The following is a 12,339-nucleotide window of genomic DNA, read 5'->3' on the forward strand; positions in this document are numbered from 1 at the left end:
ATTGGTTGGACATGCTTCCTTGTTCAGCTGGGATTGACTTTTGGGGGAGGGTTGGAATGTACCACACAATGTCCATCTTTAGCTAAATGGAAATCTCCTGTAGTTTTTTTTACATGTGGGCTTTTAAATACATGATTGTGAGCTACAGTTCTGATAACTGAAATTGATATGATCTTATTAAAATATTGTATGTGTTTTTACTTGTTTGTTGGGGGAAAAAGGTAAATTCCACATTTTTCAGTTGTGAAACAATTAGCTAAAAAACACCAGCGTGTCTCATTTTCAGTGATGATGACACTGAAAATGTGTCACGGGGATCGCTGAACTAGGAAGCCCAGTCAGTCTGCTGTGTCAGCTTTCATCGATCACTGCGAGTGTTCTGAGTGTGTTAGTGAGTTGATGGCTATATGTAGTACAGGAAAACAAAGGAAACTAATGAGGAACTCTATTCCTAGAATATTGATAGAACCATCCAGTGTTCTTCAGGGAAAATCAAGATAGTTTTACCTCAAATCTCCTTTTTGCTGTGTATTTTGAATGTCATATTTCCATTAGCATTTCCCTGTTGTTTTCCACCATTTGAGATTAGCCTGGCACTCTGTGAATGTTATTTATTTACACCCCTTCTTCTGCTGGAGTTTAGTTGCACCTGGTTGGAAAATCCTGTTTTTTTTTTGTTTCTTGAGGTCTCTAACCTGCAATATTTGCTCAGCTGCTTGCTGATGACTGTCTACTGATATTAGCTTTATATATTTAAATGTCAAAGCCAAACAACAGCCAAAACAGCGATCAGCAGGGGTTGTCAAAGCTGCTCATACGAAAAACAAAAAATGAGGAAAAAAACGACAGATAAAACATGCCACCTGCTACTTCTTTCAAAAGTGTATGCTTAGTGTTTTTATTTGTATGTGATGAGCTGTGATGTGAGCAGAGCAAAAGCAAAGTATTACAGTTTAACAGGACTAATAGGTGATGGATATGAAAATACTCACAACATTTTTCAGCAAAAAACAACTTTATTCAAATGCAGCTGAAAATAGGTGTGTCTTCAACCTGGACTTAAATACACTGAGCGTTTCAGCTGATCTGAGGCTTTCTGGGAATTTGGTCCAGACTTGTGGAGCATAGAAGCTGAATGCAGCTTCTCCATGTCTGGTTCTGACTCTGGGAACTGATAGAAGACCGGATCCAGATGACCTGAGGGGTCTGGAAGGTTCATACTGGGTCAGGAGGTCACTGATATATTTTGGTCCTAGACCATTCAGAGCTTTATAGACCAGCATCAGAACTGTAAAGTCTATCCTCTGTGGTCCACTTTTTTGGTCTTAGTGAGGACTCGAGCAGCAGAGTTCTGAATGAGCTGCAGTTGTCTAACTGACTTTTTAGGTAGACCTGTAAAGATGCTGTTACAATAATTAAGCCTACTAAAGATGAATGCATGGACTAGTTTTTTCCAGGTCCTCATGGGACTTCAGATCTTTTAACTTTGATATATTCTTAAGGTGATAGTAGGTTGACTTCGTTATTGCTTTGATGTGTTTTTCGAAATTTAGGTCTGAGTCCATCACTACATCCAGATTTCTGGCCTGGTTGGTAGTTTTTAGGTGTATAGATTGACGCTCTGTGGTAACCTGTAATCGTTTCTCTTTGGCTTCAAAGACAAATACCTCAGTTTTGTTTTTGTTTAGCTGGAGAAAGTTGTGGCACATCCAGTCATTAATCTCCTCAATGCATTTACCAAGAGCCTGTACAGGCCTTCGGTCTCCTGGTGACATTGTAATGTATATCTGTGTGTCATCTGCATAGCAATGGTAGCTTATTTTGTTGTTTTTTATAATCTGTGCCAGTGGGAGCATGTAGATGTTAAACAGAAGAGGTCCCAGGATGGAATCTTGGGGAACTCCCCATGTGATTCTTGTCTGCTCAGATGTAAAGTTACCTATTGACACAAAATACTTGCTGTGCTAACCCATGGAAAAATGTGAAGCTTTGAATCTGCTCTCCTTCAATACCACAATCAAAAAGGCCTTGTTTGACGCCACCTGTGTTTTTCCCCTCAGCTGCACTCATTCACCATTCACTTCCTCAGTATTTAGTTTCCGGTTTTTGTTTTGACAAGTTGTTTTTTTTATATTTTAGTTTTTTTTGTATTCCGGCTCAGCTGCGCTTTTTGTTCTCCTTAAAAATAAATCAAGTTTTGTTTGGAAGTATCTGCATCCGTGTCCAATTCTCCACACCTCGACACCCACCCATACTGACAGAAACTTTTGCTCTTGGATTGCTCTGCTCATTATATTTCAGTTTAATTCAGTTTTAACAATGCAGTGCCAACTCCCAATATAAGCAGTCCCAGGGTACTTAACAGAGAGAGTTCAGTTCTAAACACATTTTCTGTGTTTTATCTAATTTATTAGAATCCAGTTAAATTAATTCAATCCAATCAATGAAGATGTCACTTCTATTATCTGCTCTGAAGTAAAGTTGCACCTACGAGGAGAAGGTGCTGTTGGCAAAATATCTGGTATTCTGTTGGCTACCCCCATAGACCAGCAGTCCAAAGAGGAGCCAGCATTTATGCCAAATGCATTTGGCATTTGCTTTCCATGTTTGTAAAAAGAAGGCATATCATAGGTTTGACCAGAATTACGTTTTGTATTGATCAACAATCTATGGATATCGTTTTATAGATTTTATTGTGTCAGACTGGCAGATGATTCTGTTATTTTGCACCCAGGAACACTGGGTAATCACATTAGTTCACGAGACGTTTCGCGCTGAAACAGTCATGTGAATGTGCAGCCTGTTTTAATGTGCTCACCACCATTCACGTGATGTCTGAGCCTTTATACGTGACAGTGTAAGTTCCTCTGTATTATACACTCTGTTTCTTTTTTTTGGTGCCTGCATCCACCTTACCCACAATTCACTGCAACAAAGGGGTCACACTGTCCCGTCCAGGTGGTTTATCTTCTGTGCTTAATTTTCTTCACCCACCAATGGATTTTGTCCCCATTACACTCTCCATCCTTTCACCGTCCGCTGCCTCCATTTGCACTTGTCTTAGGGAATGATTTACAGTCACGACATAGATGTATTTGGCCTCTGGTTCATCACTGTAGCTTCCCCTCTTACTTTTGTCCTTGTGAAGACCCAGTTATGAGTTACAATCTAGAATTAAGGGGTCAAAAAAATATGTCACTCTGTGTCTGATTGGCATTCTTCCATTAAGACTGAGGATGTTTCTCCCCTCTATCCTTTCCCTTGTTTTCGCAGATTAAGTGATATTGATAACAAGGGTATATTCCTTTTACATTGTCGTAATGGATCATTAAGCATTTAGTTTTGTATGACAAAATCAGAAGAGTGTCCCGAAACCAAAGCCTGTCGACTGCAATCTGTCATCAAGCCAAAAATAAGTTCAAATGATGCTGTGATCCACATGTCATTTCTCAAGGGCAGGCTTGTCTGGTGGGTAAAAACATCAAGATCTTAAGACATATTGGCACGAATAATGAAAGATCAGGCTGTATTGAATTAGATTAGAAGAATTGGAAATTTTAGATTCCTCTTTCTGTAAACGTTCAATGATATCAGTTCAGATAGTTAAAGCATGTGTTATGTAATGGGAAAATTATCTATTTTGATTATACATTTAGTCTTTTGAATGTTGAGAGAGAATGCAGTAGCACGAATTAAAAAATATTTCGTTACTTGTTTTAAGTCATCAACTTGGTTTATGGTCGGTGACGCAAGACGCAACGCAAGCCCTTGCGCGGTTGCAAGCCCCCCCTTGCGTGCTTGCGTGTGTCACCTCAATTTTCTAAACTTCACGCAAGACGCAAGACGCAAGACGCGAGCAGAGCTATAGAGTAGCCACTCTGGACGCGAGCACAAGCCACTATCTACATCACATCCGGCAGCGTGTTCACCTTTCGGTTTCATCCCCTAATAAAAGACCGCATATATATAATATATTATGTCTATGATGAATCCACTCGAAGAGAGACTTGCCGAAGAGGTCCTGGCGGTGAATTTCCTTTCATCGTAGTAGGCTTGTCATTGAAAAAACGTGCTGCTCCACCTACTGTCCTGCACACGCAACCGCCGGCAAAGCAAAATGAAGCATAAACGTCTCGAGCCATTAACACAAGCGCAAGACGCAAGCGCAAGGGCAGTTAAAAGAAGTATAACTCAGCCTTTAACCTCATTTGTATTAGTTTGTGGAGAAAAAAAACCAGGGCCAGAATAGGCAGGTATAATGTGGGTAAAATGTTAATCAGTCTGTCAGCAGATGGCTTGGTGTGTTTCTAAATGTATTTGCAATGTAGTAGTTATGAAAAAGAGAAAAACACTTTCAAAGATGTAAGGCAATTATGTAAGCCAACAACAACCATGCTTGTAGTTATTTGTATTAGAAAGCACCCTCCTTACAGGATATACACAGGCAATAACTACATCCAAAGAGTATGCAACCTCTAGTGGTGAAGACAGCAACTACATGGTTAAAAATGACGTACATGATGATATACTGTAGTGATGATATAGTAAAAAGATTTAATTTTTCTTTTCTTTTTTTTTTATATTATGTTAGAAAGCCAGCCATAAACAACAATAATCAACAGTGTTTCTTCAGAACTTGTTGTGCTTATGTGTATCAAGGCAACTCTAACCAAGTAATGCTATCGCCTGAACCAGAACAGGCCCGGATGTGACGCAGGTGTTTTCATGTCACACAAAGATCCATTGTTGAAAGCACAGCACTTCACTGCTCCATCCAGTCACTTCTGTAACCAATCAATGCAGGAGCGTAGGAATTCCAAAATGGCACAGACAGCATGGTGGTAAATTGCTGAAGCCTTTAGACAAATTAGATGGAGAGAAAATCTGCAGTTAGCTGGTAAAACAACTTCTGTAATGACTTTGTGCTCCCTGTGCATCACTTCTTCTACTGCTAGTAGAACAAATGATCAAATGGTGTATCTTGCTTAGCAGTGGCATCTGTCACTAAAGAGAAAACTGCACCTTATTCTAAACCTGAAAGAGAGATTGATATAAGCATTTTAAAAAATTTGTCATGATAATCTTTGACTTTTTTTTATTTCCTGTCCACAAATCCTATAAAAGGGTCCAAAACGAGCAATGAGTTATCCTGTTTCCCAGTTCCTCCGAACGTTGCTACACCTGATACATTATTTCTTTACTAAGACGGGTAATAGATTATCATTTTTTAAAGTTTTTTAAAAAAAACTTATACCGTAAATTTGCTCAGATATACTGTATCAAACACCCTGGCTCAGTTGTACTTTATTTATTTTTCTTTAGAAAAACCATTCAAGCCTGATTAGGTCATTTGTCTGGAACTCACTACCTTGCAGCAGAACCCAAAGTAAGCTGTAGGGAACGTTTTCGGTTTGTTTTCATACCAACCACTGCAAAAGCGTACCATCCTGATGGTTGATAAATGAGGTCTCTCGCTTAAAGCCATAATGTGTAATATTTCACGTTGTCTATTAACAAATTTGAGTCTTATCATTCACAAGTAATACCTCAATCGTTATTAATTACCTCCATCACAAAAGTGCAGTGTTCTTATATTCTTTATATTCAGCATACGAATGTACATAAGAGTGTTACACCCCAATGATGACATGTCCTTCTACAAATCCCGTAGTTTTAAAATGGCGGAGCGACATGGAGACATTCATTGTCCGTGAAATATTACACATTATAGCTTTAATACTGTTGCTTTAAAAAAGATGAGGCAGTCAGTGCTTTAGCTCTAACTGGCTATAGTCATTTCTTCTTCTGTGGAAAAGAGAATCAAGCTGCAAACACATGTATTACATCCCAACATTTGTTTGGTCTTTTCATGGGATTTTTTGATCAGAAAAAAATATGTCATCAGTCTGTGCAAAGCCATTTAATTACAGTTGTAAGAGTAAATTAAATCAAATCCTTCCACTTTTCATGCATGTTGGATGCTACAGAGCATTTGGTTGCTGGTTTAGTTTTGGCTCTATTGTAGAAAATCAACCCCAGATGGAAAATGACCAAATCCAAAAAGTCCCATGGTGAGATTTTTTCAATCAGATGAACATGTTCATTCTCCTAAATCCCTCAAATATACAGGCTAATTTCTCTTTTTTTTTCTTTTCTGTCTTTCACTTTCCTCCTTCCTCTTTGCCATCCTCAACTTTCTTTCGTTTACCCTCATTATGGAGGGAAACAGATGCTTTTATTCAGGCTATTTAGCTCCCATACACATCCCCTGACACGTGATGGCTAAAGACTGTCGCAGCTGTGCGTACATTTGTGTGATGAGGAAGTTGCAATGTTGTTGTAGCCAGAAAAGAATACGATGCCCAGAACCCTGCAGGGTGAAGAGATAACAAGCAGGCGTAATTGTAGATGAGGAAAATTGAAGCATTGTTTGCTGAAAGTTAATTGAATCCCACTGCAGACAGCGGGCAAGTTGATTTCCCTGCCTGACAACACAAGGCTGTTAAAGGTTGTAAATGCAAGAGCAATGAGACCTTAATATCCTCTTGCAAATATAAAAGTGCTTTTTCATATTCCCTTTTTTATTAATATCCTTAAAAAAATTAGGATGGAAAAAGCAATTGGAGAGGAATCACTGTTATATCTAAAGTAATATAAAATGTTTATCAACACATTTATCCCACTGATAGTCGATTATCTGGGCTCTGGTTGATATTGATGCTTTATAACAACTGGGCTGTTCAGCTTGGACAAAACTTTGCACTCCTGTCTGAAGTTGTGTTTCTGCTGGTTTATTTACAGAAACATTTTTTTTATGTTTTCCTGAGCCAACCACAGCCCTGCTTGGCTCTACGGTGAAGTGGCTATTCATGGTACCAGATTATTAGTCTAACTGATTTAGTCTACGTTGTTCATTTTCTTGGGCTATTGCACCTTTTTTCTGCATCTGTGTCTCATTGAAATTTCCTGCCTTCTCTTTCTACTCTACAATGATTCAGTATTTTCTTCTGTCGGTGTGTTACTTCATGCATGCTGGTAATACTAAACCGGGTGACTTTTTGTTGTCACTAACTCTGGAAGGAAAGCTGAAATGTTTTAGAACAAAATGCAAGAAGAGGAAAGCTTTATTGCTGATGTGAAGAGCAAAAATCTTTCTGTCTTTGTGAGAAAAAATGACTCAAATCATTTTGTAAACAAGAGATGTTGAGTTATGATGTGGCTCGCAGAGGAGTGACGAGGGATTAACAGTTTTTTTTTTTTTCCACATCATCTCTCTCATTCCCCTCCTCACCCTAATCCTCCCCTTTAACCAGGTTGACTCATGACATCAGTCTGGATGAGTTTGAGGATGACGACCTGTCTGAGATTACAGAGATCACTGATGAACGCGGAATGAGTCTCAACTGCAATGGCCCAGATATAAAGGTAAGATGGCCCCACAAAGACCAGCTCTATTCATATCTGAATGACATGAGAAAGTCTTTCCTTGTTACTAATGATGGTGTGTGTTTTAAGCGGAACAGCTCTTCAGCCATAGCTTTAGTTTTAGATTCAACTGTTTTAAGTCCACGAAAAAAATCGTATAAATCAACAGTTCTTTTTAAGAGCTCTACAAGAGGAAAGTTGAGTTTTGGGGTATTCTGTTATCAAAGTGCTCCATATAGAAGCTCTGTGTTATCTTTTACAAAGTCTCTGTTCTCCCTCCTCAGTTTTGTGCAGGTGCTGTGGCCCTTTTGTATAGGTATTAGTGGCGTACTTATGTAAAGTTTAAGACTTGAATACCTGCACTGCATGAAGCAGCAAGCTTCTCCACTATTGTCTTGGCTGACAAGGTAAACGAGTCCCCCACCATCTGATTGTGACTGCATTATCACTTTTGTGAAAAGGCTGAAGATTTTTCATCTGCATTCACACAACTGTAGAAATTCACTGCTAATGTCTTTTCCTAAACCTAACAAAAGAGTGTTGATCCTTAAACCGAAAAAAATGCAAACAAGCACCAAAAAAAATATAATTTTGTAAAAAAAAACAAAAAACACAAAGTTATAAGACATCTACATCTAAAGATAATAGTGTCAATTAGTAGTTCAATTTGCATTCATTTGGGAAACTAGGTCAGGTTGTGTTGCTACAAAGTGTAGCATCTATACTCTGGCCATTGGAAAAGTACAAGAAGGCAAACTGGTCGTATATGCTTGCACACAACAGTTGTTTTATCCAGTTGCAGTGGGCTCCAGCTTTTGAATTTTACAATTAATGTTGTCCTCTTGTGCTATTACTACAATACCATGTAAGTTGCGCACATTATCTCCAGTCTTAGTGGTAAATCCTCATTGTGTACATTTTTGTGAGGAGAGTAGGAGTTTCCTCTCTTTATTGTCCTTTTTTCAGAGGTAAAAAAACAGAAACACAGAGGCCTGACAGACATAGAAACATTCCATTATAGCTCCATACCTTGTTTCTGAGAGCATATTATTGCTGTGCTCTGTGACAGCTAATGAAATAATTAAGTCTTAGCAGTTTACTGTTAGTTGAATTCCTTTTTTTTTATCCTTATGCACCTATTAGCAATGTTAGTGTTGAAATGATTGGGTCATTGTTAGAACTCAAGTAAGTGGCAAAGGCAATTATCAAGGACAGATGTGGAGTGGTATGGTGGGAGAAAATAGGCAGAGGTACATTTATTATTCTGTCAGATCTCTCCTGCTCTGTTCCCAGAGAAACCATCATCTCCTCCTACTCCAGTCAGCTTTGCTACAGTATCCTAGGCAACAGAAGGGGTGAGGGTCTTTTTTCTGTGGCTTTTTTCTCTTTCTCTTGTATGTGTGAATGTATTCTCTGATCATTTTGTGAGGCAATGACCTAATTGTTGTATATCACAGATATAGCAGAGGTCTGGGAATATTTTTGAAGCTCAGAAGTGAGTTCTCTTTTTGTCTTTCAAAAGCTAATTATAGTTCAGATTACTAAATGTGAGGATTTTCTGCTGGAGGTGTGTTTAAACAGTGATGACTCATCCCTTCACAGGGACCTTGCAAAGATCAGAATCTGAAAAGGGACCTTGAATGGCAAAAATAAGACAGCTCTGACACCAGCAACAACAACAAACCTTTTTTTTAAGTGTCTCTATCCATCTGCCTTTTGTATTTGTGGTGAGAGGAATCTTTCAGTTAAAGGGTTTTTGAAACCCTTTAGTGGTTTGTAGGCAAAGAGCAAGCTCTGCTGGTTGGTTTTAATAGTTTGTTTAACTTTCATATCTTGTGTGTCCTTTTCTTGTGTGTTTTTTGTAAATTTTGTCCTTTTTGTTTCATTGCCCATCACAATTTGGATGTGACAGCTGAGTAGGGTGATCAGTTATTTTAGTTTGTTGTGGTGTTTCTAGAGATTCTGTTATCCAACGGTGTGTATTATAAAGGTATAGTAATCAAAATCTTCCTGAAAAAAAACTAAGAAATGTTTTTTTTTTTTTTTTTATTTCATTTTATGATCCGTTAGAGGTGTGGGGTGGTGTATTTTGACTGCAGTTACTATCTTTTCAAGCATTTTTCTTGTGTTGTTGTTTTTTGGGTGTAAACCATGGGCAGAGGGTGAGTGTAGTTACAGTAGACACCAGGTAATGAAAGCCTTGGGTACAGAGACATGATGCTAACATGGTACCAGTTCTCAAACAATTATTGTCAAATTGTCTAAATAAAGAAAGCATATTTTGGTACGACATTTTGATGCCACTCAAGTATAGCGCTGTAAAAGAGCCAAATATAAGACTATAGACCTCTTGGCAGAGGCATAAACTTGTTGCAGGAGCTTATATTCCTGCAGCTACTGATCCGACCAATAATAAGCCGGCACTGGTCACTGAGCAGCCAGTTACCTGTGGTGGCAAATAAGATGGCAACAAATCATACAACCTGAGTGGTAACCAATGTGTCTAATGCAGCTACTCATTGGATGATGTCATCTCGGTTGTGCATTCGCTTCATTAGCCTCTCAAAGCTGGTGACCCACTTTATTAGAGACTGCCTCAGCTGGGTATTAGCATTATTCAGCTAGCAACCATCATACTAAGGCTGGCAACTTAAAAATAAACTGTCCACTACTTTGTTTGCTAGTATGCCAAAGCTAACTAGATTTGCTGCTCTTTTCTGTTCTAGCTAGCTCTTTTCAATTTAGCGGTAGATTGTTAATTTTGCTACGAACAGCTACTTTTGGAAGCTTTTCAGATAAGAAATGTCTTCAAGATCCAAAAACAAGTCCAGTTGTCCTTATTCAGTTTTAGGATTACCAGCACCTGTTGTTGACTTGGTTGTTACAACAGTCTCTGGCTCTCACATACTGCAGATCATTCTTGTAAAAGACATACTTGATCTCAGTGTGACTTCTTGGAAAAACAAACTGACACTGTGGAATGTGTTTCTTGGTGCAGGCATGAAAAAAGTAAATAAATAAGCTTCATAACAGGGCTCTCAAGTCTCACGCAATGAGCGTGAGACACACGCATTTCAACAAGTTCACACCCTCACACACCACACATGCCATTTCTCACGCTGAGAAATGATCAACTTCGTCGCACAGAAATTATAATGGCCGATACTATAAACGAGTCAATGGCAGGTGCGCTCGTACAGCTCAGAACTATAGCTCTGGTACAGCTGTCTTGATTTAGCAACCCATCGGAAAATCACAAAACAGAATTTCTTAGCCATCAGAAAACAGAATTTCTTGTTGCCGGGTGAGGTCTGAAATAGCTTTAAGCTGCAAGCACAGGTTCCATGAATGCACAGCGGACATAACCTATTATGCTCTGAATGCGTGCAGAAGTTGTAGAGGAGCTGGAGGTGGAAGAGAACCGTCAGGATCTTCAGCAGGTGATATCTTCATTTATTTTAATCTTTTGTTAGTTACTATAGTTTTCCTACTCCTTGTAAAAGACCAATACTTGCCGATTAAAGTGTTCATTGGAGTAGTAGACCTAAATATTCAGCACACACCCTTTGACATGAGCAACTTAATGAAAAATGAAAAATATGTAGGAGTGTAATTAGGCTTCCGTGGTTAATTCTTTTCAAAGGTGACTGGTATGAACAGATTCCCAATAAGGCTATCTACAATTGCCAAGCTGGTATTAGTTCTGCCGCACTGAAATGCTGATGCAGAGAGGGTTTTTCCATGGTGGGGCTCAATAAAACCAAGACCAGGAACACGTTGGCTCTGAATGGAACTCTGTCATCCATCATGACTGTGAAAATGGCTGACATTGAGCCACAGTGCTTTAAATGGGAGCCCCCAATATCAGTCATCAAGCATCAAAATCTGCCACAAACACTTACAACAACACTCATAAAATTTTTTTGTTTGTTAAGACTTTGCATACCTAAAACAATTTATTTTAAAATATAGCAGAATTTAGTGTAAAAGTGAAGATTTGTGATTTTGGTATAAATAAAACAATTGTTCTTTAGCTAGTTTATGGTGATGGAATACTGCAAGGGACCAGCCCCCCCCCCCAAAAAAAAACGAAAGAACCCCCCCCCCCAAAGTACTGATATAAAGGTTTACAGACAATGGAAAAAGCATTTTGCTACCACCTGGCAGCAATCTCAGAAATATCTGGAACAATCTTAGGTTGCTTGCTTGTGTTGTTTTTGGTCATTTCGCTTTAGAGTTGTCATTTAGAGGACAATTATCTGCTTTGTAATGGGAGGAAACTAAGTTTTAAAATTCAGTCATGAAGACTGTCCAGTGCAGCTGTCATCTGAGTTTTGTCATGCAAATTTAGGCTGTGTATAAAAACAAGGTGAGGATTTAAGCCCAATCCCAGTTCCTTCCCTTGGTGCTACTTTTTGGCCCTATCCCTTTAAGTTTCAGGGGAAATTTGGCCCCATTCGTTTTAGGAAGTGGTCATTTAGCCCCCTCAACCATTGTTAGAGGTAATTTGGATCACTAGATGAATAATAAAAGAATTATGGCTAGGGCCAAGGGAAGAAACTGGGGTTGGGCTTTCATTAGTTGGCTTCTTAGTTTTCCTCTCCGTCAAAATCCAGCCATAATCCCCCGCCTTAGAGTCTGTTCTTTAACAATGCTCACTGTTTTGAATGAAGCCATGCATGATTAAAAATTTATGAAAAGTCAGTTCAAATGCAGAGCACCGGGAATTGGCCCCTAGTTTATGTACAAGCAGCTAGTGGTGACCTCGTCATCAGGGTGGAGTCGCAGGATGTATCTTGTATCATCAATAATGAATAAATACATAGACAGAGGATCCCACAGTGCAGACGGGTATTGTGCCTGCCTCAGCCGGGGGGGGGGGGGGGGGGGTGGGGTGGTGGGGGGGTGGGGGGG

General features: G+C 39.1%; 1 protein-coding gene across 2 annotated transcripts in view; it reads left to right on the plus strand.

The window, feature by feature from the left end:
• Positions 1 to 12,339, plus strand: part of mapk8ip1b (mitogen-activated protein kinase 8 interacting protein 1b) — a 55,136-nt gene that overhangs the window by 13,920 nt on the left and 28,877 nt on the right. For both annotated transcript variants that reach the window (XM_075466693.1, XM_075466685.1), the window contains exon 2: positions 7,314 to 7,425. In XM_075466693.1, the coding sequence (XP_075322808.1) occupies positions 7,314 to 7,425 (112 nt within the window). The remainder of the gene's footprint in view (positions 1 to 7,313; positions 7,426 to 12,339) is intronic.

This window comes from Odontesthes bonariensis, chromosome 1 (assembly GCF_027942865.1).
Source record: "Odontesthes bonariensis isolate fOdoBon6 chromosome 1, fOdoBon6.hap1, whole genome shotgun sequence".
Taxonomy (NCBI): domain Eukaryota; kingdom Metazoa; phylum Chordata; class Actinopteri; order Atheriniformes; family Atherinopsidae; genus Odontesthes; species Odontesthes bonariensis.